The 26,870-nt window shown below is 39.4% G+C and overlaps 1 protein-coding gene across 1 annotated transcript in view; it reads left to right on the forward strand.

Annotated features, from left to right (window-relative positions):
- The window catches only part of SDCCAG8 (SHH signaling and ciliogenesis regulator SDCCAG8), a 117,937-nt gene that overhangs the window by 6,819 nt on the left and 84,248 nt on the right, over positions 1-26,870 (forward strand). The window contains 8 exon segments of the mRNA XM_068155484.1: positions 4,240-4,365; positions 4,660-4,800; positions 6,969-7,027; positions 10,784-10,972; positions 12,970-13,108; positions 20,868-21,020; positions 23,448-23,582; positions 25,593-25,709. Of these exon segments, the coding sequence (XP_068011585.1) occupies positions 4,240-4,365; positions 4,660-4,800; positions 6,969-7,027; positions 10,784-10,972; positions 12,970-13,108; positions 20,868-21,020; positions 23,448-23,582; positions 25,593-25,709 (1,059 nt within the window).

Genomic DNA, 26,870 nt, shown 5'->3' on the forward strand with positions numbered 1-26,870 from the left:
ACTGGACAGATGGGCAGAATCCAAGGGGATGGCATTTAACAAGTCCAAGTGCCGAGTGCTGCACTTTGGCTACGGCAATCCCATGCAGAGCTACAGGCTGGGGTCGGAGTGGCTGGAGAGCTCGCAAACAGAGAGGGACCTGGGGGTGCTGATTGACAGCCACCTGAATATGAGCCAGCAGTGTGCCCAGGTGGCCAAGAGGGCCAATGGCATCCTGGCCTGCATTAGGATAGTGTGGCCAGCAGGAGCAGGGAGGTCATTGTGCTCCTGTACTCTGCTTTGGTTAGGCTACACCTTGAGTACTGTGTCCAGTTCTGGACCCCTCAGTTTAAGAAGGACATCAAAACACTTGAATGTGTCCAGAGAAGGGCAACAAGGCTGGGGAGAGGCCTTGAACACAAGCCCTGTGAGGAGAGGCTGAGGGAGTTGGGATTGTTTAGCCTGGAGAAGAGGAGGCTCAGGGGTGACCTCATTACCCTCTACAACTACCTGAAAGGTGGTTGTAGCCAGGAAGGGGTTGGTCTCTTCTCCCAGGCAACCAGCACCAGAACAAGGGGACACAGTCTCAAGCTGCGCCAGGGGAGGTTTAGACTCAAGGTGAGGAGGAAGTTCTTCACTGAGCGAGTCATTCGTCATTGGAACGGGTTGCCCAGGGAGGTGGTTGAGTCACTGTCCCTGGAGGCGTTCAAGAGGGGATTGGACGTGGCACTTGGTGCCATTGTCTAGTCATGGGGTCTGTGTCAATTGGTCGGACTCGATGATCCTTGACGTCCTTTCCAACCTTAGTTATACTGTGATAGGTCGCACAGGAATGCATCCAGGCAGATTTTTAATGTTTCCAGTGAAGGAGACTCCACAGCCTCTTTGGGCAGCCTGTTCCCTTGCTCTGTCAGCCTCACAGTGAAATAGTTTTTCCTTTAAAAACCTACAATCGTAATTCCCCAGCCCTCCGTTTAATATAGTCAATACTGAAATTGAGTATGATTTGACAGGATGGCTTTTGTTGCTGGAAAGCAGCACCCTAGTTAGTGGATTTGACCTTTAAAGGTTGGACAGGAGAAAAACCACAGCAATTACTGGCAGAGCCTGTAAATAGAATGACTAATAGATGTAATAGCAAAGTGCTTTGGGGTTTTGTTTGTTTTGGTTTTGTATGTGTTTTTTTGTTTGCTTGTTTCTGTGGGTTCTTTTATATTGAATGTTTCAAAAAGTAATAGCTGAAAACAAAGATGTCAGTTTCTGAATCTTTTAGGAGATGCAGGAGCCCAACTGTTCAGTTAGTTCCTGAAAATAAGTTCTATAGTTTTTAAGACTCTAAGCATATTTGAGAAGCGTATCATGAAATATTTTCACACAAAAAGGTGTGTTTCTGGCCTGAGATCACAGATGTTAGAGTTGTATCAGTTCCAAAACTAGTTAGGATCAACATAAAGGTACTTGTTTTCATCTGGAACTAATGCTAGAAATTAATCTGTTGTTCATCTGAGAGGACTCCGTTAACTCTGTGTAAATTTTGTGTCCTTGCCAGAAAAGAACACAAAAAGGGAGATTTACCCTTTTACAGATTGCGAATAAAACTGTTTAGTGAATTGGAGAAAAATCCAGACATCTTTTATATGAGAGGATATATGTTCTACTTATAAACATGTCCTAGTTTGACTTTCTTAATTTTAGTATTAGAAATGCCCCCAAACCCTAAATCAAAACGTGGCTTGCATGGATACGTTTTCTTTTAAGTTCAGGAATTAAAACAGTTCCTATATTTTAACTGGCATTGGACTACGCTTAATTCTTTGAAGGATGGTGTGGTAGTTTTAGGCTATGTCTTTAAGATTTTCACAGATTTTGAACAGAAAAGTGGTAAAATGCAAATAAACCACTATTGGATGTAAAAAGAAAAATAATGATAGTTCTAAACAATCCCATTGGGGAGTTATCTACCATAAGAATTAGTTTGGTAACTAATTTCTTTTTTCACTTGTTTGCTCTGGGAGGTACTAACTTTGTGCGTCTGCGTGCTTCTGCTAGCTTCTGCTAGTCCTTGGCTGCATTGTTTTGGCTAAGTTCTTACGTCTTTGTCCTTTCTCTTGTCCCTTTGCATACAGGGAGGAAAGGGGAGGCAAGGAGGGAGAAGCTATTATCTTCCTCTGGTCTTTCAGGGGGGTCTTTGTGCTGTTTGTTAATTGTAAATACCTGTAAATATTGTACATGTTGTATATTTTGTATATATTCATTGCATTCCATTGTAAATTGTAGTGTTGCCTGTAAATACAGTTTTCGTTTGCTTCCAGCTGAGCTGGTCTGGCAAATTTTATGTTGGGGGCAATTTTTCAACCCACCACAGATGAAATTTGCAATAATAGAAAATCAAATGATGATCTTAAACCAATACTCAAATAAAGATGATGTTTGAGGATCTGATAATAACTTATTTAAATTTGAAAGTAGATGCTTCATTAAATATTTTTGTGGTTACTCAAAAGTAGTTTCATTGCAGTCTAACTTAACTTATTGTTACTGTTACCCTGTTAAAATTAATGCAGACTTAATTAAATATTAAGTTCCAAGAAAAATTTCTTAGATCTGCTCTAAATCCTTTTTATTAAACCGACAAGGACTGTTTGTTGCTAATAAGATCACAGAGAAGCTGCATTTTTTTAGGGCATTTTAGTAATACTTCTTTATCTGTACTGTACTCTTAAGAGTAAACGCTGTAAAGTTCTAGTGATTTTGTTTTTCCACATTTTGTAGAAAGTTTACTCTTTAAATCCTGCTGAGCAAGGCAGATGAAAGGATTCCCTTCATTACCTTCTTTTAACTAGTCATTTGTGAGGCTATCCAAACTTTGACCTATTTATAGGATCTTCAGAAATGGTTTTTGGAATTGTCTTTTAAAATACCAGTAATCAAGTTCTTTGATAAACATAGCGTCCATCAACACATTTTCTGTTTGTATATGGAGGTATTAAAATTGCAGATGTAGTTACGTTTCTGTAGAAATTGTTAGCGACCACTTGGAGTAGTTGCCTTTGCACATTCACAACTCATTTAAATGTAAAGGGAAAACAATACTCCTTCATGTTTGTCTAAAATGGATGATACACTTAAATAGCAGTATGAATTTCTTTTACAAATTGGTTTGTGGATATGATTCTCTTCATAGATGTGCTTAATCAAGCAGCTGTACTCTTTGACAGAAGTGACATACATATTGTCTTGAAGAATCTTAAGTTCTTATTCTTTATCCTTTCCTTGTGATCTAGTACGTGGGGACTTTTTATTAAGTATATGTAATAGTCTGTGTGCAAGCAACATTTCACTGCAATAAATCACACAGTATCACAGTATAACTTAGGTTGGAAAGGACCTCGAGGATCATCGAGTCCAACCTATCAACACAGACCCCATGACTAGACCATGGCACCAAGTGCCACATCCAATCTCCTCTTGAACGCCTCCAGGGACGGTGACTCAACCACCTCCCTGGGCAACCTGTTCCAATGACGAATGACTCGCTCGGTGAAGAACTTTCTCCTCACCTGGAGTCTAAACCTCCCCTGGCGCAGCTTGAGACTGTGTCCCCTTGTTCTGGTGCTGGTTGCCTGGGAGAAGAGGCCAACCCCTTCCCAGCTACAACCACCGTTCAGGTAGTTGTAGAGGGTAATGAGGTCACCCCTGAGCCTCCTCTTCTCCAGGCTAAATAACACATGATATTCTTCCTTCAGAAACCCCCAGAAGCTACAACTGGAGACTTAGCGGCCCTTTTTGAACTTGTTCCTTTAATAAATGAACAGTCACAGTACATTGACCATTTAGAAGCAGAAGTGAAGTGTAGCAAGGTATTGAACAATGTATTTCCCCTCCTAAAACCCCAGTCCACTAAATACAAAGAAATGCTTTAGAAATAGCTTATGCTTAGTCTGAAGACTGATGGTTGTAATGACAAAAACTGAGCCAAACAGTTCTGTAGATACTGAGTCTTACCATGTGTCTTGATGACTGTGTAGTGTTTCAGGGTCTTTGAAGACATGTTTACATCCTATTACAAGTACACACTCTTTTAAAAAAAACAAAGCTGTATGGAAATTCAAGGTGAAAAAATACAAAATTTGTCTTTTGAATCTTCTTACTCTCTCTAAAAGGGTTGAAATGTAAATCTAGAATTTTGGTCTCAAGAGGTATTTATGTGTTGATAGCTGTCTCAAGAAGCCTTTTACATGTAGTTCTTGTGTCCTGTAGGAGGAACTGTCTGGAATGAAAGATGAAGTACAAGAAGTTGAACTGGAAGATGAGGAACTCTTTCAGAAATTGAAATTATTAACTGCAGAACATATAATGAGGGAACAAACTCTTCTAGATGCCTTGGTAAGTTTTTGTTTTTCTGTTGTTCTTTTAATCAATGTTCAGGGACCTTACACTTTTTAAAGAAAACTGTCTAAATGGCTATCTGCAAACTGAATTTTAGTCAAAATTCAGTGAGAGTTTGTAAACATGGATTTCTTTTGTTATTACTGTTGTCATAGGTCGCTGCCCTATGTAACTTCTTTACTGATTCTTATATTCTAATAAAAATTACAGCATTCAGTACATGTATAATTAACATCTTCTTTTAAACAGTCTACTTAATTATAACTGAAGCATTAATATTTTTTGTTTTAGGCAAATACTCAGAACTCCTGGCCTTCAGGTGATAATGACTGTAGCTTTCCTCAGCCTATCACCTCATCACCAGCAGATAACAAAGGTCAGGCTTTTTATACAGCAGCTGTTAGAGAGACAGAAAAATGGCATGGCGAACTGGTTGGTATAAACTCTTTACAGTACTTTGCAAAACCTTTCAGTTGTTGTTGCAGTTTGAATATTTTGTAACAGACAAACAAGAGTTGGTTTTCTGAGCCTTGATCTGAGGTCAGATTTTATTCTCTTAAACCTCATCTTCTCATTATAACCAAATCAATCATAGAATGCTAGAGGTTGAAAGGGACCTCCAGAGATCAAGCCCAACTTCCTGGCAAAGCAGGACCACTTAGGGCAGGTCACACAGGAATGCATCTAGGCAAGTTTTGAAGATTTCCAATGAATGCAACTCCACAACCTCTCTGGGCAGCCTGTTCCCATGCACTGTCACTGTCACAGTAAAAAAGCTTTTTCTCATATTGAGATAGAATTTCCTGTGACTGAGTTTACATCCATTACCCCTCATCCTATCACTGGCATCACTGAAAACGGACTGGCTCCATCCTCCTGACAACCACCCTTCAGATATTTGTAGATATTGATAAGGTCCCCTCTCAGCCTTCTCCAGACTGAATAGCCCCAGGTATCTCAGCTGTCTTTTGTAAGACACATGTTCTAGTCCCTTAATCATCCCCATAGTCCTCTCTTGAACTCTCTCCTGTAGTTCCCTGCCCCTCCTGAATTGGGGAGTCCAGAACTGTAGATGGTATTCTAGATGTGGTCTAACTAGGGCTGAGTAGAGGGGAAGGAGAACCTCCCTCTACCTGCTGGACAGAGTCTTCTTAATGCATCCATATATAATTTGCCTTCTTGGCCACCAGGGCACATTGCTGTTGATGAGGACTGCAAGGTCCTTCTCTTAGTGGAGCTACTCTCCAGCAGGTTGACTCCTAACCTGTACGGGTGCATGAGGTTATTCCTTCCCAGGTGCAGGACTCTACGCTTATCCTTGTTGAACTTCATTAAGTTTGTCTTTACCCAGCTGTTCAGTCTGTCCAGGTGTTGCTGAATGGCAGCAAAGCCTTCTGGCATGTCAGCCACTCCTTCCAGTTTGTATTATTCAGTTATACATGGGTGACAGGTTGTATCTGCAGATGCTGATGTTCCAGAGATAAGTCTCGTTTTAACAATGTCTCATCAGTGATGGCTTCACTGTGCTTTGGAGATTGTTAGCAGTAACACAATGCACGAGCAGGTAGGAACTAGCTAGTGTAATTTCATTAGCCTTATGGGCAAACTGTGCTGCAATGAGTCTTTCTGTTCCTGGAGCAGCATAGGCTCCGTAAGGTACAAAACCAGCTTTCTGCAGTCTCTCTTCTTTCAGGTGAATTACATATTTTGTGCTTGTAGAGATAACAGAGGGGCGCTAGTGATTCAGAGATGATATTGTCTCTATTGTCTCTGTATTTTTAATTTGGGAAGATGCTCTTGATTTTTTTGTTTGTTTGTTTTTGTCTTTCAATTAATAGAGTGGCATTGCAGTCTTTTGGGAAAAACATGGTTAACTGAAAGTTCTGATGTGTTTTTATGCTTGTGTGTATATGTTCTGTAGAATCTAAAGGATACTTGTATTCAGTATAATTATATGTACTTACGTTTTTTCTCAGTAAAAATATGTTAACCTTGGATTTGTGCATCATTTAGGTATCATTGAAGAGGCATTCAGCTCTAGCACCTGCAGATGTTTGAAAGCTCATTTTTATATTAATTTCATTTTTATATCATCTGCCATATTTAAAGCAAGAGAAACATTGATTGTGGCTTTTGTCAGCTAAATTTCTGGTGCTTTTGCTTGTTTATCACCACTGTATTTAACGTTAGTGTGGTTGATTTATATACCTAGTTGTCCAACAGGTAATAAAAATAAATAGCCTGTCTACTTGAAATTCTGTAGAATTTCTCATTTATTTCTGCTGACCTGTGGGAGAGTAAGAGCAAACTAGACATGAGATTATCAATGATTTTGTGTAAATCATTGTATGGGACTGAATTTGGTGCTGAAGCAATTTACCATAGGAGGATCTGGAAAGATGTATAGAAATAAGACATTGAGAGAGTTGCTCATTTTGTAGGCTTTAGCCAGTGTGACGTGTTCAGATTTCTCTGATGCCTGTTATATCAACATGTTTATATCTTCGGGCAAGAGCACGAATGTGGCAAATGTCTAGATTTATTTGTAAAGACAATTATTACAAAGAAAGCAGGACACTTTTCTGTCATCTTTTCTAAAGGAGAAACTTCTTTATCAAGAAAAAGTCAATATCCATGATGCTCAAATACAGTCTCTAAGGTAAAGTGAAATGTTTATTATTTTCATTACGATTACTCTTAATTATCGCTTTAACAAAATGAACTACTGTTTAAGTTCAATGTAAAAACATCTGAATATTGTATTTTCTGAGTGTCCTTGAAAACTGGTTTTATGTAACATATTATCAAATACAAATGTAGCAGAATTGAGTGTAATATAGTTGAATGCTAATATATAGCAACATTAGTGATATATAAGCTTTATAAATTCAGTTGAACTATTGAATTTATGGAAGTTACAACTTGATATAAAATGACTTTATCCATTTTACCCCTTTGCTTCATAGGAACATGTCTGTTAAGGTACACCAATCTAAAAAAAAAATACTTAACTCCTATGAGCTCTTCCATTTTCAGGTTTTACAAATCTTCAGCATCAAATGAGTTTAGGCCCCATGACAATGTTGGAACAGAAGAACATAGTTGTAAAGCATGCCGGCAATGTTTCCAGTCATGTGACCTGCATATCTTTGAACAAAAATGTTGAAAATAAGTCTTCACGTACTTATCCAAATATTGAAAGGTTTAAATTTGCCCTCTTCAGTGGTGAAAAGCCAATTGTGCTAGTGAAAGTAAGCGAGGATCTTAAATTTCAGCTATGTAGTTGTTGTTGTTGTGTTTTCCCCTTGGCTTGGAGGGTGTAACGGTTTAGCGCAAGGGCTGAACTGCCTGCTCCCCCAACACATAAGTGGGGGGAACCTGAGTAGCATACAAATTTCAGGGCTGAGATAAGAGGTAAGATCTTAATGTAACATGAGATCTCATAAGCACAATGCATAATTACCTTAGCTAATAATCTAATACTACAATACATGGTTACCTTAGTGTAGCCTATTTGCAGAAGCGTAGTGAAATACAAGGGGGAAAAAACCCTTCATAGAACACAAAACCAAACCACCAGCTACTGACTCTCACTCTTTTCCACCACCATGCCTGCAGAAAAAAGACCACACCCCATGAACCCAGAACCAGCAACTGGAACTGCAATCTGAATTTGAAACCCCACAATACTTTGCTCCAGTTAGCAGTTTTGGTTTTGAAGCTGGCATGACTGCAGCATGGTATGAATATCAGCAGTGGGTTCAACTCAATCCATGATGTTCTCTACCCCTGCCTGCATCATGCCCAGCAGCAATCAACATCAAACAATAGACTTCATACATCATAGACATACTGTCCAGTCTCACTCAAAGTGAGATTGCTCTGCAATACACAGAAGACTGCTCACTGCAGATGCTCTGGAGCTCCACACTGTTCCAGTACAGTCTGGATCAGTCAAGTCTAAATGGTGGGGTGATTTTCTACCCCTGGGGTGTGTTGAGTCCAGTGACTCTTTCTACCCTTCCAAGTGAAAGCAAACCGTGGCTTCTGTTCTGGTGCCTAGCCTCTGGCACATATAGGAGTGGCAATCTGTCTGACACACCAGAAATACAGACAGGGAGGCGGGTTTGTCTTCCTCAACCTCCCAAGCCATTGGTTTCATATAGTCCAATAAATCCAGTTGTCCTTCTTCTGCATCTCTTTGGAGAAAGGGCCCCTCTAATTCTGACTAGAATCACCTGCATCTTGTGAAGATGCTCTGTGACTCCTTTCAGAGGAATCAGTAGCAATATCAGCTTGTCTGCCCTTTCTTGGGTGATTTTTCCACTGGAAATGGGGGCAGTATACTTTGGGGAAGACTTCATGTAGTCATGAAGCTAGGACTGCAGTGGATTTTCCATCCTACTTCATGTGCTTCCCATGGCAATGCAAGTAAAACCACAGCATGTGCTGAGGTGTGTACCTGCCAGATTCTCTCCCACAGACAGGGGAGCATGTGTTTCTCATGACTGAAACACAGGCCTGGACAGAGGAGGAGAGATTTTCTCCCTCTTGTACTGCTGAGGCCTTGTTTGCTTCATCCACTATTTGTTCTTGGTCATCTTCCAAACCCAGAGATAAGAGCAAGCAGCCCTGGCTCTTTTTCTTGTTCCCTGATTTATTTTTTGCAGGACAAATTGCTTTATGCTGCTTTTTCCCTTCCTAATGCAAGCACGTAAAATACCACAGCACATTGGAAATACAATATGCCACAGGAGAAAAAAAAAGAAATTTTACATAAAATTATCTTAAGCTACAAGCCATAACTGAGTCCTCTTCTGCTTTATTTCAACCCTTTTGTCTCCTGCCAAAATCTGACTGTTGTAATTAAGACGACGGCTTTTTGTGCCATGAGTTGGGCACCGAAAAGGAATGTCACAAACTAGCTCAAGGGCTAAACTGCCTGCTCCCCCAACAAAAAAGTCAGGGGAAGAGTAACACACCAAAACTGAGGGCTGAGATAAAGAGATGAGTTTAATGTAGCATAAGATCACATAAACATAATGCATAATTACCATAGCTAATAATACAATACATGATTATCTTAGCCTATTTGCAGAAGAAACACGGGGGGGGGGAAACCACCAGCTACCCAACTCCCACTCTTTTCACCACCATGTCTGCAGAAAAAAAGACCGTCCCCCAAGAACCCGGAACCCAGTGGCAGCAACCGGAACAGGAAGTCTCCCATCTTGCAATCTGAACTTTAAGCCCCATAATACTTTGCTTGTTAGCACTTTCATTTTTGAAGCTGGCATGACTGCAGCATGGTATGAATAACAGCAGGAGGTTCATCTCTTATACTCAGAAGTAAATATTGGAGCCTGAAAAATCTCTGAAAATTGTTGAAAGTACAGTATTTGACCTCTCAATTTTACTTAAGGGACAGGATTTTTCAAACTCCAGTTCTGCAAGGTATTTGTGTGTTCATTAGATTTTAATTAAGGTGAGCAAGGATACCACTTTCCATGGGACTATCCTTGTTTTCAAGTGTGAATTTACGTAGGATTTGCTGATTTCTGCCCAAGATTTCCTAAGAATAGGTCTGTTGCACCATGGCTGTGTAAGGATGTGTGCAAACTAAATTCCATTCAGGTTATAGTGGATTATATTTAATAGGCTAGCTACTAAAATTGGAAAATGTGCACAGATTTCCCAGATGGAAATAAGCGTGCATGCAGTGTACATATTATGCGCACAGTAAATCCAATGCAACCAGAATGTGTCAGACTTACTACGTGTGTGCTGCCCAGATGGCCTGCATAACAAATCAAAAGCTTTGGATTCATTGCACAATTTGTCAAATTGATCCATACATGCAGAGTGTGTGTTTGTCTGGAACTTCCTGATGTCAGCATTCCTGTTGCTTCCACTCTCCCTGGCCTGACAGATGCTTGGAAATTCTGGAGTAAATTCTTCAGAGCACCTGGTAAAAATTCCAGAAACAAGTAAAAAGCTTACCCTGTTCTTCTGGAGATGTGATTGAGCTCAAGTTTGTGTGTGCTGGTGGATCAGAGTGTATGTGCTGAACACGTCTGGATTTTGCCTAGGGAGCATAAGGGGTTTAATACTGTAACTTTAATTTAAGAGTAGAGAAGAAACATCAACTAAGTAAGAACAACAGGAAAAAGATAGGATATTGAAATTTTTATTAATTGCTTAGTGCTAGTGAGTCTTTGTTCAGACAATATGTAAGCCTACAATTTTTAGCTAATTTTTTTTTTTGGTAACATCACTATTTTACTACAGAAAGGAGGAAGAAAACAATACAGTTCTGGTTGAGTACTTCAACTATTATTTCTGTGTTAAAGTCTTCCTTTGCTTAATGAAATTTGGAAAATAACAAAGAATAATTTTTCTTATTTCTTCTTTCTAGAAAAAAACTTTTAGAATATCAGAAGACATGCAAAGATTTGGAAGGAAAGCTGAGCCAACAGAAGTCACTTTCTTCAGCCACAAATTCTAGATGGGTTGGTGGTCTTTGTCTGAAATGTGCACAACATGAGGCAGTTCTTTTACAAACTCATGCTAATGTTCACATTCAGACCATCGAGAGGGTAACAAAGTAGGTTTGGGAAGTGTTTACTTTCTCATTCAAAGTACAGTTGCTCACATTAAACCATGTAAGTCTCAGTGTGCTGGGTTGCATTCATAGGTAGATGTGCACTTAGGATGCATTAGACTCTCAGCTTGAAGTTGTTATAATGTGAAATTCAATAGCAGAGTACAAGTGTAGGTCCCAACCACTTTGATATCCATGGTGAGTTTTTCTACTTACTTCAGTTGTGAAAGGATGTTAGTCATTATCTTGTAATTATGATATCTTTGTCCAAATAATCACTGTTGATAGTGTATTTCCTGCACTTTTTGTACAGGTGGAGCCTTTACTCTCTCAGAAGAAATATTATGGAAGTCAGTGTATTTTGATTATTTCCTGCAAAAGTTCCTTAACTGTAGTTGAAAATTTTTCTGGCTCCACTTGCTTCTCCCTAAATTTTGGGAAACCTCCTCCCCATGCCTTGAATTTGCTTTGTAGGTTAGATGTTTGGAGTGGGATGCATTGCTTCTTTCCCTAGCTACAGTAAGGGGCAAAAAGCTATATAGGCTGAATATATGTATTTCAGAAATGCTAGTGGCATTAAAATATTTTTTTTTAAGAAATTCTGCTCTTCAATCACCCTCAAAATCCCTTCCTTTCTACTTGCTAGTAGTAATGAGAAGATACGCCAATTTCTCCAAGTTTGTTAAATGTACATCTGTTGTCAGATACCTGAAGTTTTCTAGGATTTCAGAAGGAGCTTGCTGGAGATGATTTTGTCAGTCAATTAGAAGTGAGAAAACTGAAGGGATGTAATGCATATACTTTGTCAAATTGATTATGTCTACATATTAGATGGCCATTTCCATGAGTTACATATTTTCCTATTGTCAAGTTCAAGAATTTTCTAGGAAAGGTCTCTGTTGTTGAAAAGTTGTTTCAAAGTTACTTGTCACAGACACTGTAAAATACGAGCAAGCTACGAATCAGTACATTCATACATCATATTATAGTGTAGTTTGAGATAAAAGATTTCAGTTGACCTATTTATCTTAAAACCATTACTTCAGTTTGCATTTTAATCAATTCTGAATGTTACTTCTTCCTATCATGCAATCTATAAAAAACCAAGGATTTTCAGAGGGACTTTGTACAAATCTTGTTGAAATGACATTTCAAAGTAGGACTTAATTCTCTGACATATACAACTGTGTTACCATTCCACACAATATGAAGGGGGGGAAAGGAAAAAACAGAAAACAAACAAAATAAAAAGCCCCAAACACAACAGTTTTCAGCCAAAATCTTTAGTTGGGCCTAAACTGCAGATAATCATACTCTTAATGCAAAAGCTTTCAATATATCAAAATAATGAAAAAGTGAAGTATTACAGTTCTTACTGTGCTTCATTAATTCATATAGATTTCAGTTTCATAGTTAAAAGATTCAGAGGGGATATAGAATCCAGAAGTGTTTGCATAATTCACGTCCAGTTTGAAGCAAAGTGCCATTGATTTTTCATTTGATATACTTTGATTTGAATTACTTATTGAATTTAACATATTTCATTTTTTCCCACTTCCTTTTAATGACAGTGTAATCTCATATTGCTTCTATCTTTGTTGTTACTTTTTTCCAGAAACAGGCCTATTTTGTCTTGTGGGGTGTTTTTTTTGTTTGTGGGGGGTTTTCTTTGTATATTTTTGTTGGGTTTTCTGTTAGTTTTGCTTTTATCATGGATCCCTATTTTGTAATGCCAACAGAATGCTACTCTGCATCGTATATTTATGATCTGAACTCTGCTCTCATTACTGGCAGTCTCATTAATGTTCCATCCTTGTGAACTGAAGGACTGGTGATCAAGCAAATGGTATTTTTGTTGTCTGCCAAGTGAGCAGTATGCTCTCTTTCAATCCTACACCATGCTGGTTTTAGTTTCACTTCACTCATCACCCTGAAATCTTTTATTTGTTTTCTCTCAAGAAAAGATACAGAATAAATATTTGGCTTTTCTTTATACACAGAGAGAGAGATGAATTGATGGATGCACTTGTTTCATTGAGACAAAACATGAAAGAGATGCAGCAAAGAGAATCTAGTGCTTGTGAGCAAGTTAAACAGGCTGTGCAAATGGCAGAAGAGGCCAGTTTAGAAAAAACAAAGGTAAATTCATCAAGAAACCAGCGCTTTTAAGTATTCAGATTTACTGCAAATGTTAATTATTTTTCCTGCTCATGAGAGAATACATACTTAAGACCTCTATCACATGTTGATACAATGTAGTAGGGTCAATAAGATTGCACTGTGTGACTGTTCACGGGATCACAGGATGTTAGAGGTTAGAAGGGACCTCCGGAGATCATCTAGTTCAAGCCCCCTGCCAGAGCAGGACTATAGAATTTAGTGCAGGTTGCACAGAAATGCATCCGGATGGTTCTTGAAAGTCTCCAGAGAAGGAGACTCCATAACCTCTCTGGGGAGCCTGTTCCAGTGTTTTGTGACCCTCACAGTGAAGCTCTTCCTCGTGTTGAGGTGTAACCTCCTGTACTGTAGATTATATCCATTGCCCCTTGTCCTATCACAGTGTGCAACTGAGAAGAATCTGTCCCCTCCCTCTTGACACCCATCTCTCAGATATTTATAAAGGTTTATTAAATCCCCTCTCAGTCTTCTCTTCTCCAGACTAAAAAGCCCCAGGTGTCTCAGCCTCTCCTCACAGAGCATGTGCTCCAGTCCCTTAATCATCCTCGTAGTCCTCTGTTGGACTCTCGAGTAGATCCCTGTCCCTCCTGAACTGGGGAGCCCAAAACTGTATGCAATATTCCAGGTGTGGTCTTGCCAGGGCATAGCGGGGAGGGGGATTTTATTTTGTAACCAGTTCCTAATCCATCTCACTTTCTGATCTTCTATCCCACACTTCCTGAGCTTGCTCCCATGGATATCATGGGAGACAATGTCAAAAGTCTTACTAAGGTCAAGGTAGACTACATCCACTGGTCTCCCTGCATCTACCCATTCAGTTACAGCATTGTAGAATGCTATCAGATTAGTCAAGCATGATATCCCCTTGGTAAATCCATGCTGACTACTCCTGATCATCCTCTTCTCTTCCAAGTGCCTAGAGATGACCACCAGACTGCTCTGCTCCATCGTTTTTCTGGAGATGGAGGTGACACTGACTAGTCTCTGTTTTCCTGGAACCTCTTTCTTGCCCTTTCTGAAGACTGGAGTGACATTTGCTTTCCTCCAGTCCTCAAGCACCTCTGTTTGCCAGGATTTTGCAAAAATGATGGAGAGTGGTAGAGTGATGACATCAGGCAGCTCTCTCAATACTTTTGGGTGCGTCTCATTAGGGTCCATGGACTTGTGAATATTCTGTTTCTGTAACTGATCCCTAACACAGTCTTCATTGCTAATGGAGAGTCTTCCCTTCTCCAGTCTTCTCCTTCATCCAGGGTCTGGAATTCATAGGGGAGTTCAGTCTTAGAAGTAAAGAATGAAGCCAAGAAGCCATTCAGCAACTCTGCCTTCTCTTCATCCCTGGTTATCAGGGCTGCCTCATTGTTCAGCTGTCTTTGAGCAATAACATGTACTCAACACGTACATTTTTAAAATCTCAAGGCTGTAGGGTCTGTTGCATTCTTAGACCGTCATACAAATTCTGATGTAGTTTCATGGCTAGGTGATAGAAATTTCAGAGGCATTTGTAGGAGGATAATTCTCATGTCACATTTCTGAGCTACTCTGGAAAGAATTAAAATGCTTACAAACAACTCTTGCCTTGGATAGCTGCAGTGCAAGAACTGATTAGTTAACAGAACTCTTTGAAGGTGAGAAGTCCTGTCCATTGACACCGACAGTCCTGTCCATTGCTATCTAATTAAATGATGATAAAACTAGTTTTGATATAATGTTTGCGTTAGCCTTAGTTAGTATATATGCTTATCTGATACTGACCTAAGTTATTTCCTTGATATTTAGTGACATCTGCTGTATTATTAGTGAATTACAATGGGATTGAGATTTGTTTGGGTTCTGGTTGGTTTGGTTTTGTGGGTTTTGGGTGTTTTTTTTAATGAAATGCTATTGCTTTTAATCATGGACGAGATGGATGTAATTGTTGTATCAAACAAACAGAACAATTAATCATCCAGTGCTGTAAAAAGAGTGTGTGTGTAGGGCCTTTAACTATGGAAATCCTATGTAGTTGTTTAATTTATTTTTAGAATATTAGAGCTCTTTGGGTTTACTGAAAAAAGAGAGAAATAATATTTTTGAGCCCACTGTTCATCTGTCTCATCCTGTCCCTGGGGAGTTAAATGGTACAATTATTTATTTGTTACCTGGAGGGGGAGAGGTGAGTTCTACAGTTGTCTGATAGGCATGGCCTTCACTTAGTGCTATTTAAAACTGTGCAAAATATTTTTCCTCCTCTGTGACGTAAAAGTGAAGTTACCTGATCTTCCACTTTCATTTGATCTTTAAAATCCCTGTAAATTCTTATTCAGTGTAGCTCATATCATAAATGGGGCCTAAGAACCAAATTTTGTACGACAAATTAGTAGGACTTAAAATGGGTCTTCATAATGATACTCTTTCTGCTACTATAGTAGCTGCATAGGGTCTCCATTGGCAACTCTTGTCACTGCATCAAGGAAATAGAATAGAATTAACCAAATGTAAAGTGCTGTCTGTTTGTATACAAGACTAAATAGTATGTCTGGTTTTACCATGCTCAAAAACTGTACTGATATGAAGGAACAGGAAGAAATCTTTTACTTATGCTGCATTGATTTAGCATTTTTGCATGTACTAGTATTTCTCTCATAAGTACAAGCCATCCTTTATTTTCCCAGTCCTATTCTGCTTTTATGGTGAAGTACTGTTTTTATTTGAAATTATCATGGAATTTAAAAGAACAGTCCACATAAGAAAAGTGAGGAATTAGCACATTATACTTCCAAATGCTATAATTACAATTTCATCACCTTATTGACAGAAAGTCTAATCTTGGGTGCCTATCATTTTTTCATGTTTAGTTAGGAGGTGATCTGGTAGTTAAATTTCCATAGTTGAAGCAAATTTAGGAATGCATTTTCAACATAAATGTCATGGAAGTACACCTGTTTGAACTGGTCATTATGTAGTCAAACAGTGGACCTCTTCAAAGTATGTGTTTTTTCTTGCAACTTATTTCTTGCCACAGTTGCGGTGTTTTACAGGTCTACCAAACTATAGCAGTCATATGCAGACATTTGTTTGCTGATGCTGATGATACTTTCCTACAGAAAAGGATTTAAGACAGAAACAGAGGGATTCCATCACCAAGGTAGACTTGTGGTGGGAAAGAGACCCTGAGGAAGGTTCCACAAAATTGGCATAAACCTAATGGAGGCTCTTCAAGCATTCTCTGAAAATTATGGTTTAATTTACTTTCCTTGTGAACAGCCCAACATCATGGGATTGGATTTGAGCAAAAGAAAAATAAGCACTTAAAGAAAAGCTATTGGGTGATAAAGTAGGCTTCCTATAAGGTCATTACTGAATATCAGTGAAATGATGAAATGAAATCTAGTTTACTCTTAGATTAGCAAGCTGCTTTTAGGGTGCTGTGAATACTTCAATTGACTTGTAAGAGTTGTGTATTTCTGATTTAAACTGACACAATTCTGAAATTGCATCCCTTTGACAGGAGTACATCATCAAAAGTTGGTAGATTTTGGGTTTTCCCTCTCTCTTTTTTCACAAGATTGTCTACTGTGCTTCTTGCATACTAAGTTAGATTTCTTCTCTTTTGATAGAAATCACGGCTGTATTTTAGCACTTGAAATTATGCAGGATATTTATGAGTTTTGAGGAGAATTGATCTTCTTTATTTGCCAAACCTGAAACTAAAACCCCAAAATTGTTTCTTTGTATATTTACTCCTGCCAGGTTTCTTAGCCTTCTGCACTCAGTAATTCTGTGATTCTACTTATTCTCTCCCTGAAGTGAATGTTAGAGATTGGAAGGGACCTTCAGAGGTCATTGAGTCCAACCCCCATTTTAAAAGCAGGATCACCTAGGGTAGTCTGCACAGGCATGTATCCAGGTGGGTTTTTGAAGGTCTCCAGAGAAGAAGACTCCACAACCTCCCTGGGCAGCCTGTTGCAGTGCTCCGTCACCCACACTGTAAAGAAGTTTCTCCTCATGTTGAGGTGAAGCCTCCTATGTTCAAGTTTGTATCCATTGTTCCTTGTCTTATTACTGTGCACCGCCAAAAAGAGATTGGCCCCTTCCACTTGACACTTACCCCTCAGATATATATTGGCATTGATGAGATCCCCTCTCAGTCTTCTCAAGACTAAACAGCCCCAGGTCTCTCAGTCTCTTTTCATAGGGGAGATGCTCAAGTCCCCCAATCATCCTCGTGGCTCTCCCTTGGACTCTCTCTAGCAGATCCCTGTCTCTCTTGAATTGGGGAGCCCACAGGCCTCCAAACTGACTCTCTGCCACTGATGAAGACCCTCTGAACTCTGTTGTCGAGCCAGTTTTAAATCCACCTCACTGACCAACTGTCTGTGCCACATTTCTTGAGCTCTGCTTTGAGGATGTTCTGGGAGACAGTATCAAAAGCCTTACTGAAGTCAAGGTATATGACGTGCACAGCTCTTCCCTCATCTACCCATTTGGTCATGGTTTCATAGAATGCTATCAGATCTTCCCTTGGTAAATCCATGTTGATTACTCCTGATGATCCTCTTTTCTTCCATGTGGTTAGAGATGACTTCCAGAATGAGCTGTTCCATCACCTTTCCAGGGATGGAGGTGAGGCTGACTGGTCTGTACTTGCCTGGGTCTTCTTTCTTGCCTTTTTTGAAGACTGGAGTGACATAGGCTTTTTTCCAGTTGTCAGGCACTTCTCCTGTTCTCCATGACTTCAGAAATGTTAGAGAGAGGCTCAGCAACACTATCAGCCAGCTCTCTCAGCACTTGTGGATACACCCCATTGAGGCCTATGGATTTGTTTGTCTTTAGTTGGTATAAGAGATCTCTAACCCAGTCCTGACTAACCAGCAGAGTGTCCTCCTCCCTCCAGTTCTGTTCCCTTGCTTCCAGAGACTGAGGTTCCTGGGGGCCAGTCTTAGCAGTAAAGACTGAGGCAAAGAAGGCATTCAGCAACTCTGCCATCTCTGCGTCCTCTGTTACCATATCTCCCATATCATTCAGTAATGGGCCCACCTTTTCCCTGCTCTTCTTTTTGTCATTGATGTATTTGAAATAGCTGCTCTTGTTTTCTTTCACCTCCCTGGCAAGACTTAATTCCAGGAGTGCCTTGGCCTTTCTTGTTGCATCTCTGCATTCTCTGGCAATATTTGTATAATCCTTCCAATTGACCAGATCTTTTTTCCACACATTGTAAAACTCATTTTTCTTCTTGAATTTTTCCAGGAGTTCCCTACTTACCCATGCGGGTCTTCTGCCTCCCTTACTTGATTTTTTTTTTCCCCATGGGAATACATTTTTCTTCAGCATGGAGTAGGTAATGTTTGAATATTAGCTAGTTCTCTTGGGCCCCCCTCCTTTCTAGAGCCCTAACCCACTGGATACTTACAAATAGAGTTTTGAAGAGGGCAAAGTTAGCCCTCTTAAAGTCCAGGGTTGAAATTTTACTTATCACTCTACTTCTTTGTCTAGTGATATCGATATCAAACTCTAACATGTTGTGGTCACTACAGCCAAGGTTACCCCCAACCTTAACATCTACAACCAATCCTTCCTTGTTTGTTAATACAAGACCCAGCATCATGCTTCTTTTCGTTGTTTTTTCAACTGCCTGCAGGAGAAGGTTGTCATCAACCTTTTGGAACCTGCAGGAACCTTTTGGACTGTTTATGATTCCTAACTAATATGTATGGTCTTCCTAACTAATATCAGAGTGACTGAAGTCACCCAGGGCACTTGATCTTCAGGCTACCTCCAGCTGCCTGTAGGAGGCCTCATGGACAGCTTCTTCCTGATTTGGTGGGCTGTAGTAAATGCCCACAACCATATCATTCATGTTTGTATGTCCCTTCACTCTTACCCATAAGCTTTCAATGCTTTCATCATCTCCCTGGGTTAAGCTTAATGCATTCTAGTTTCTTACTCACATAGAGAGTAACTTCACCACCTCACCTTGTCAGTCTGTCCTTCCTGAAAAGTAGTTAGTTGTCCATAATCACATTGCAGTCATGCGAGCTGTCCCACCACGTCTCTGTAATCACAATAAGATCATAGCCCCGTGACTGCACTCAGATCTCTAGTTCATCTTGCTTATTTCCCATGTGTTGGTATACAGACACTTCAGAGACTTAGGAGCATCTATTACCATTGTGGGTATCACATTATCCACCATCCCCTACAGCCCCTGGGATAGCAGTGGAGCTGGTACCCCACCTCACAAATGTCCCAGGCTTGTCTTCATTAAGCCTGTTTTTTTGCCTCATCCTCCTTTGAAATTAGTTTAGACCTTGCTAGTTCTTGCTGCAGGAGCCGCCTTCTTCTTTGAGACAAGCATTTCCTACCTATAGTCAGCAGGCCTGGGGTCTTGTAGAATAGCCTGTGATCAAAGAACCCAAAATTCTGCTGTTGGCACCAGTCCCATAGCCAGGCATTAATCTGCTGGATTTTCATGTTCATGCCCTTATCAGGCACAGCTAATGGTGGGACAGAAGCAAATGCTACTTGTGTTCCTGGGACAAATGGCAAAGGGGTCAGGGCTCTGAAGTCTTCATTCCTCTGAAACTTCTTGTTGAGATTTTATCATTATCTACTTGGAAAACCATCAATGGGTAGTATTCAGTTGGATGGATTAAGATGGGAAGTTTTCTCACTACATCATTAACTCTGGCCCCAGGGAGGCAACATAATTCCCTAAGGAGTGGATTGTGTCTGCATATACGACTCTCAACACCCTTCAGAAATGAGTTCCCAATGACAGGCACCCATCTTTTCTTCTTACAGCAGATGTTTAGATAGTAGGCTTGCCCCCTCCTAGCCTGTCTGATGTAAACTAGACAAGGTCTCATAGCTGCTGTTGGTTGGTTTCCCATGCAGAATGTTGCTTTTGGTGAAAACAGATTCACCAAAACCAGCAAATCTATTCTTCAGAGTCACCTGAGGGGGTTCAGCGGCTCTCGGGGTGCCACACCTGCCACACTTGGGAAGAATTTTCTCCACTGATCTCCAACTTCTGAGTCATCCTGTTTAGGAAGCTGGCAAGAGGGTAGGGAGTTCTCAGTGTCCTGACTTCTGCGTGGCTGATGGGACTGTGTGAGGGACGGCAGGGTCTGATTCCACCAGCCAGCTCCCTCTTGCACTCTCTAATATTCCACAACTTTTCAACTTCCTCCTTCAGCTCAGCCACTAGGCTGAGCAGGTCATTTACCTGCTCACAGTGGACACAGGTGTAGTTCCTGCAGTCTGCCATGGGAAGCGAGAGACTCCGGCACTCCCTACATCCAGGAAGTATACGTTATTTGTTTGTGTAGCTGAAGGAAAAATAAATGGCCAGTAATCACAGTGATTGCAAGAAGTCAGATATTGGAGGCTAATTCTAGGAATTTTAAATGCAAGGCAAAAAATTATCTTGGGTTTTGAACAGCTACTTATTTGGATATTAAAGTGCTTTTATCTTGCTATGACTCCTGAAAGCAATTAGATTTCCAAGTTATAGTATGGCATGTGTATACATAACAAACATATACATCTGTTCTCAATTTGAAGGTCCTATTCTAGATAGTAACACAGTAGAACATGTATGACTGTCATAATAATGTGAAAAAACCTACATGGCATCCTTTCTAATAGCAAATTGGTTTCTCTGAAGGCATTAGATAAATTCTATGATTGTTTAAAATTTTAGGTTTCTTCCACTTAAAAAAAAATACATATTTTCTAGGCTGTAGTCCAGTGTGAGCATCTGAAAAGTGAGCTGGTACGGCAGAAGTGTCGTTTTGAAAAGGAGTTAGCTGCCCAGATAAGTAAGAGGGCTGATGAAAGAGAAGCCCTGCAGGAAGAAATGAAGAAGGAAAGGGACAACTTGGCAGCAATGGTATGAGTTGCGATTTTTTTTTTCTATTTGTGTGTTACACCAAGTATGTCATCCTTTCTAAACTCCTTGTCTTCCATTTTGTTTCAATTTTGGATTTGAGAGCTCAACAGTTTGTTTTTGCTATTTCTTTAGTGCAGTGGTAGATAAGTGGTCCTTTGAGTCTGAATAACTGGTGTTTGTGCTATCACAGTATCACCAAGGTTGGAAGAGACCTCAAAGATCATCGAGTCCAACCTGTCACCACAGACCCCATGACTAGACCATGGCACCAAGTGCCACGTCCAATCCCCTCTTGAACACCTCCAGGGATGGTGACTCCACCACCTCCCTGGGCAGCACATTCCAGTGGTTAACGACTCTCTCAGTGAAGAACTTTCTCCTCACCTCGAGCCTAAACTTCCCCTGGCACAGCTTGAGACTGTGTCCTCTTGTTCTGGTGCTGGTTGCTAGAGAGAAGAGACCAACCCCCTTCTGGCTACAATCACCCTTCAGGTAGTTGTAGACAGCAATGAGGTCTCCCCTGAGCCTCCTCTTCTCCAGGCTAAACCATCCCAACTCCTTTAGCCTCATAGGGCTTGTGCTCAAGGCCTATGTCACTAGATACATAGTAAGTTGTTGATGTTGCACACTTACTTTAGTTTGCAATATTGTCTAATGCATTTTGTCAAAGTAGGAAAAGGTTAAGCTTGTACCTGGCTTCTCCTCTCTTTTCCCAGGCAACCAGCACCAGAACAAGAGGACACAGTCTCAAACTGCACCAGGGGAGGTTTAGGCTGGAGGTTATTAAGAAGTTGTACACAGAGAGAGTGATTGCCCATTGGAATGGGCTGCCCGGGGAGGTGGTGGAGTCACCATCATTGGAGGTGTTCAGGAGGAGACTTGATAGGGTGCTTGCTTGCATGGTTTAGTTCATTAGGTGGTGTTGTATGATAGGTTGGACGTGATGATCTTGAAGGTCTCTTCCAACCTGGTCTGGTCTATTCTATTCTATCTTTATTTAGGTTCACAAGTCAAACACTTAAAAGCTAGAACATGTGAAATGTAGGGTTTTTTGCTGTTTTGAGCCTATATAGATATATATTTATACACACACACACACATATTAATGCACCATTATTGTAGTTGCATTCTAGTATGGTGTTTTTCAGAGTGATCTTGTCATAGGTTTAATTTCCCTATCTGAAAAAACATGTTGGAATCTCTTCTCACGTACTGATAGATTCTGTCTTGGAGACTTTATATTCTCATCATTTTTACCATGACCATTACAACAGAACCTTCATAACTTTGTTTTAGGCTTCTAGCTGCTAGTGTAATTCCAGTGAAAAACTAGGATGGTTTTCTGCAAAATGGAACTTAGAGAGGAAACCTCATGCCAACAGTAGTAAGCCTGTGAGATATGACAAAGGAGACACTTCTAATGTGAAGAAGAGTAGAGAGAGAAAGGCTCCAAGAATGCTTTATGATGTGCAGCCTCTTCTAGTGGAGGTTTGGAAATAATACAGTGAATTTCTCATCCAATTATAAGCTTTTTCATAGGATCATAGAATTGTTTTGATTGAAAGAGATCTTTCAGATCAAGTCCATTCGTTAACCCAACACTGCCAAGTCAACATTTGTAAACAATTTTCTATATTTTGGGGGTCTTTTTAGAAATAAGCCATACAGTTTGAAAAATGTGGAGAGCACAGACTGAACAGGATGAACTTTAACTGTTTCAAAAGGAGCAAGTTCTTTAGTAGTGTTGCTTGTGAAAGTCTGGAAAGGTAGTAACAGGAAAGCTAGATGATGTGCTTGTATTTATAGTATGATGAGGTGAGGGAATAATGTTCTGAAGCTGCTACAGCAAGAAAAAGCCCTTAACTCTAGTTCCAGGTATTAAAATAGGAATTAAGCACACTGGTAAGGGCTAAGAGATATTTGAGTAAATAAGCTGTTTTAAGTGATTATCAGAAATCTGTTGCCAGGGAAACTGAAAAAAAATAACCTTACGCTGAAGACAGTGGGACATCAGTAAGCAATGCCTTGTTTGAATCCTTGCTATCTAATGGAACTTACCTCTCTTACGCATCTAGTTGTGAAGCTATACATTTGCTTTAGAGCAGAGTATGCACTCCATAATACAGACTCTTAGACAAGTGTTTTATACTTTTTTATTTGGGCGGGGGGTAGAATAATTCACTCCATGTCATCATGTTATTTAGTAGTCCATCACCCAATGAGCTGTGTTTTACTGGAACTGATTCCCACTATGTAGGAATAGTTGTAGTAGTTTTAAAAAATATTATGTACCAATTAAACAGTATCATACATGTTTAGTGCTCTCTGTTTTGGCTGCATACATTAGCTTTCAAGAGAAAGATCCACAATATTTAGATTGGTGGTTGCTCAAATTGTGTTGTTACAGTGCTCTTGGACTTTCTGCAGGTGACAGCTATGTCTGAGAATGTGGCCATGCTGGAGGCTCAGTTAGAGAGAATTACAAGGGAAAAGAACTCTCTGGCCAACCAGTTGGAAGAATCACAACACCAGCTTGCATCTCATGAAATGGAGGTGAATAAGGTGGGCATATTCATAAGTGAGTATTGTATTTGTTTTTCCTTAGCATTGTAACCTGGAAGATGAGAAATGTTTTCTTACTTTGTTTTCTTCTCCATTAGTAAAGAATATTTAGCATGTACTCAGTTTGACTCATTATCATACCAATGGATGTCAACTTGAAAACTTCAAATAATTAGGCAAAGGTCTACATTCAGGCACTATAGCCTTCAAAATCTACTTTGAAGTTGGGTGTTTGTTATTTTAGCTTTACTTCATCAGTTTTAGCCAAAACAAGGACGTCTTACCTTCACCAGACTCCCTCCTTCAGCTGTTTGGCAGGCCAGCTTGGCAGATCTTCATTTAACATAAACATCTCTTGTTTGTAAATGACCTTGGTGCCAAAGTGCACTAAATGACCTTGCATTCAGGTCCCATGGTAAGCTAGGCAGTTATCTCATGCAGGTGAATAGTCTACACTGTGTTTTTATTGCGCTGTCCTGAGAGCTGGGAGAACTGCATTTGTTGTCCCTGTTGTGAATTGACAAACCTCAAACATACTGGAGGAACATCCAACCAGTGATCTGTCAGGACTCTACACCATCCTGACCTTTCTCATTGGCCATGTAAGTGAAACTTACATCTGCTTGTGATTCTGAGTCCTTGTTTCCAAACTTGGTTTGCCATCACTAAAACCAGTGAGAGTGACATTTTTTCCTTCATCTGAATTTTTTTTTCTGTATGCATTAGAAGTTGGGGGGAGGGTGTAGTCTGGAGGGAGAATCCCTTTTTCTTCGTTCTGAACTATGAGGAAACTGAAAAATCCATTATTTAGGACAGCACCATCTGCTTGATTCTTCTACGTTACTCACTTTGTATGATGTGTGGGGGAGCTGAAGGCAAAGATGGCTGTAATTTTGTATTTTTATTTCTTTTGCTTGGAGGAAATGACAGCGCACTTCGCTACATCCTGCTCTTAAAGGAAAGGGGGTAAAATGACCGATTTTAGCAATTTATGTGGTGGTATCTTGGGAGTTCTTAGTTGCATATATTTCAATATTAGAAAAATAATGCTTTAGAGCTTCACCATTCTTCAGAGTGTTTCTTACCTTTCATTATTTGCAACAGGGCTAAATTCACAGGCTCTCCTTTGGATTTATAAGTGGTGTTGTTTTTTAACATTAGGACAGTTTGTTTTGTTTTGTCCTGAGTTACTTTGATTGCAGTATGTTTATTTACTTTTACCGTACTGGGTTTTGAGGGATTGGTATGGTTTGTTGTTTTGTTGGTTGTTTTGTTTCTCTTTTTTTCCCCTAAGCCATCCCCAGACTCTCAGAAGTTGAGTTGTCTTCAGGTGAAAAGAAATGAAGGGGTAACATAAGAACATCCCGACAGTAGACAATAATTTTTGCCTTTGTGGAAGTGATACTAGATTTCTTTAAAAAATGTTTTGATGTATTTCTCCTGGACCATTCATATATTTGAATTGTTTTGGGTTTTTTTTTCCTTAAACATTTATCTTCAATTTGTGGCAAGTCTACAGTGCTCTCATTTAACTTTGAAAATCATTTTATTAATATCTAAACATTTTCTTTCTTAACAGTGAAAAATTGGCAGGATAAACTATGCCCTTATATGGGAGTGTTACAGATTCTTTAGTTCTAGGTTTTGAAAATGTTAACATAGACTTCCTTGGGATTTTATAGAGAAAGGGAGGAGAGTATGAAACCAGCAACTCTAGTTTAACTGTATTTAGTAGCATGTATATTAACAACATAAATATTTATACTTAGAAAAGTCTTGATCCAAATATATTGAATGTAGAAGGCACTGAATATTTCAAAGTCAATGACTATACAGAGAATTCAGATCCACTTTTTATCTAAAAACATTTGCCATATGTAGTCTTAAAATATCTGTAAATTAAAATGTGCTGTATTTCAGTCACCTCTAGAGGGCACCAAAAGATCTAATTGCAAACCCAAGGCTATGGATTCTTCAAGCTACAGATCATGTTGTCTGTAAATCTAACAGGTGTGTGGAGAAATGCGCTATCAGTTGAATCAAACCAAAATGAAGAAGGATGAGGCAGAAAAGGAGCTCAGAGAGTACAGAACAAAAACTATAAGGGAGCTTGAAATTAAGGACCAGGTAAGAGATAATGCTGCTATGACTTTGCAGTTATTAGAATCCTAAGTAGAGTTATTTCAGAAGCTGGAATGATTCATTTTTCTGATACTGGTCATATCTTACTGTTAAATAATTTCTAAATTAATGGCAACAAGCAAGCTATTACTGTTAAATAAATAAGTATTGGCTTTTTTATTCTTCTTTTCAGCCCTGTTACGTTTGGTTTTACATAATAGTCATCCCATGCTTTTATATACTCTATCATATGTATTCATACAACGTACTTAAATTGTATGTACTGTATACATGCGTTTTTACACCTTTTCTCACAAATAAATCCACATGTAATTGCATATACCTGCAGCCTGACCAAACATTAAAGACTCTTAAGTATAACCTAATGATACCAAAAATCCAAATCATGTATTTTCCAGTTTCTTTAAAGATACAAGGTTAAGAAATGCTGGGTTTCATACAAAAGTGGGATTTTTGGAAAAACCAAACCAAAACAACAACAACCCCCTCCCACTCCCCCACCCCTCCCCCCCCCCCCAAAAAAAAACCCACAACACAAAGCAACAAACAAACAAAAAACCCCAAACAAAAAAAACAGAGCCTTCTAGAAAAAACAGGTATATAAAAATTCTACTAGATTATCTAAACCCATGTTTTATAATTATACAAAACCCAATATATGCTTTACAAGTAGGCTATGAGGAAACACATACCATGCAGTAAGAAAGGCTGTTAGATTGTTAGAATAACCTGTGACACTCTTGGCAAACAGCTTGAATGGGTGTAATCTGTACCTTTTGGGTTTTTTTGGGTTTTTTTTTGAGTTTATATCTGTTTTTCTCCAAGTATTAAAACTTCCATTTATTCCTTACTATGCTGTGAACTGCATGAGTGGATGACTTCTGAATGCAAAGATGTATGAGATGCATATTGGGATAATATTTTTATATGCATTTTGTTATTAGAGCAGCTTGTCCAACAGTTCTTAAATAATTCTTTTTCATGTAAATAAGTGAACAAATTGGTCCCTGTGTAAGAATATATGTGGGGAAAAATGCACTATTTCTAAAACTGTTTTTATTTACCAGTTCCCCAAAATCTTCATGTAGGACAGTAAGTATATTACAAGCTTATACAAGCTTAGGCTGTGGAAGCAAGGTTAATTGA

This window comes from Melanerpes formicivorus, unplaced genomic scaffold (assembly GCF_026170545.1).
Source record: "Melanerpes formicivorus ecotype bairdi unplaced genomic scaffold, bMelFor1.0.p_v2 SCAF_2, whole genome shotgun sequence".
Classification (NCBI taxonomy): Eukaryota; Metazoa; Chordata; class Aves; order Piciformes; family Picidae; genus Melanerpes; species Melanerpes formicivorus.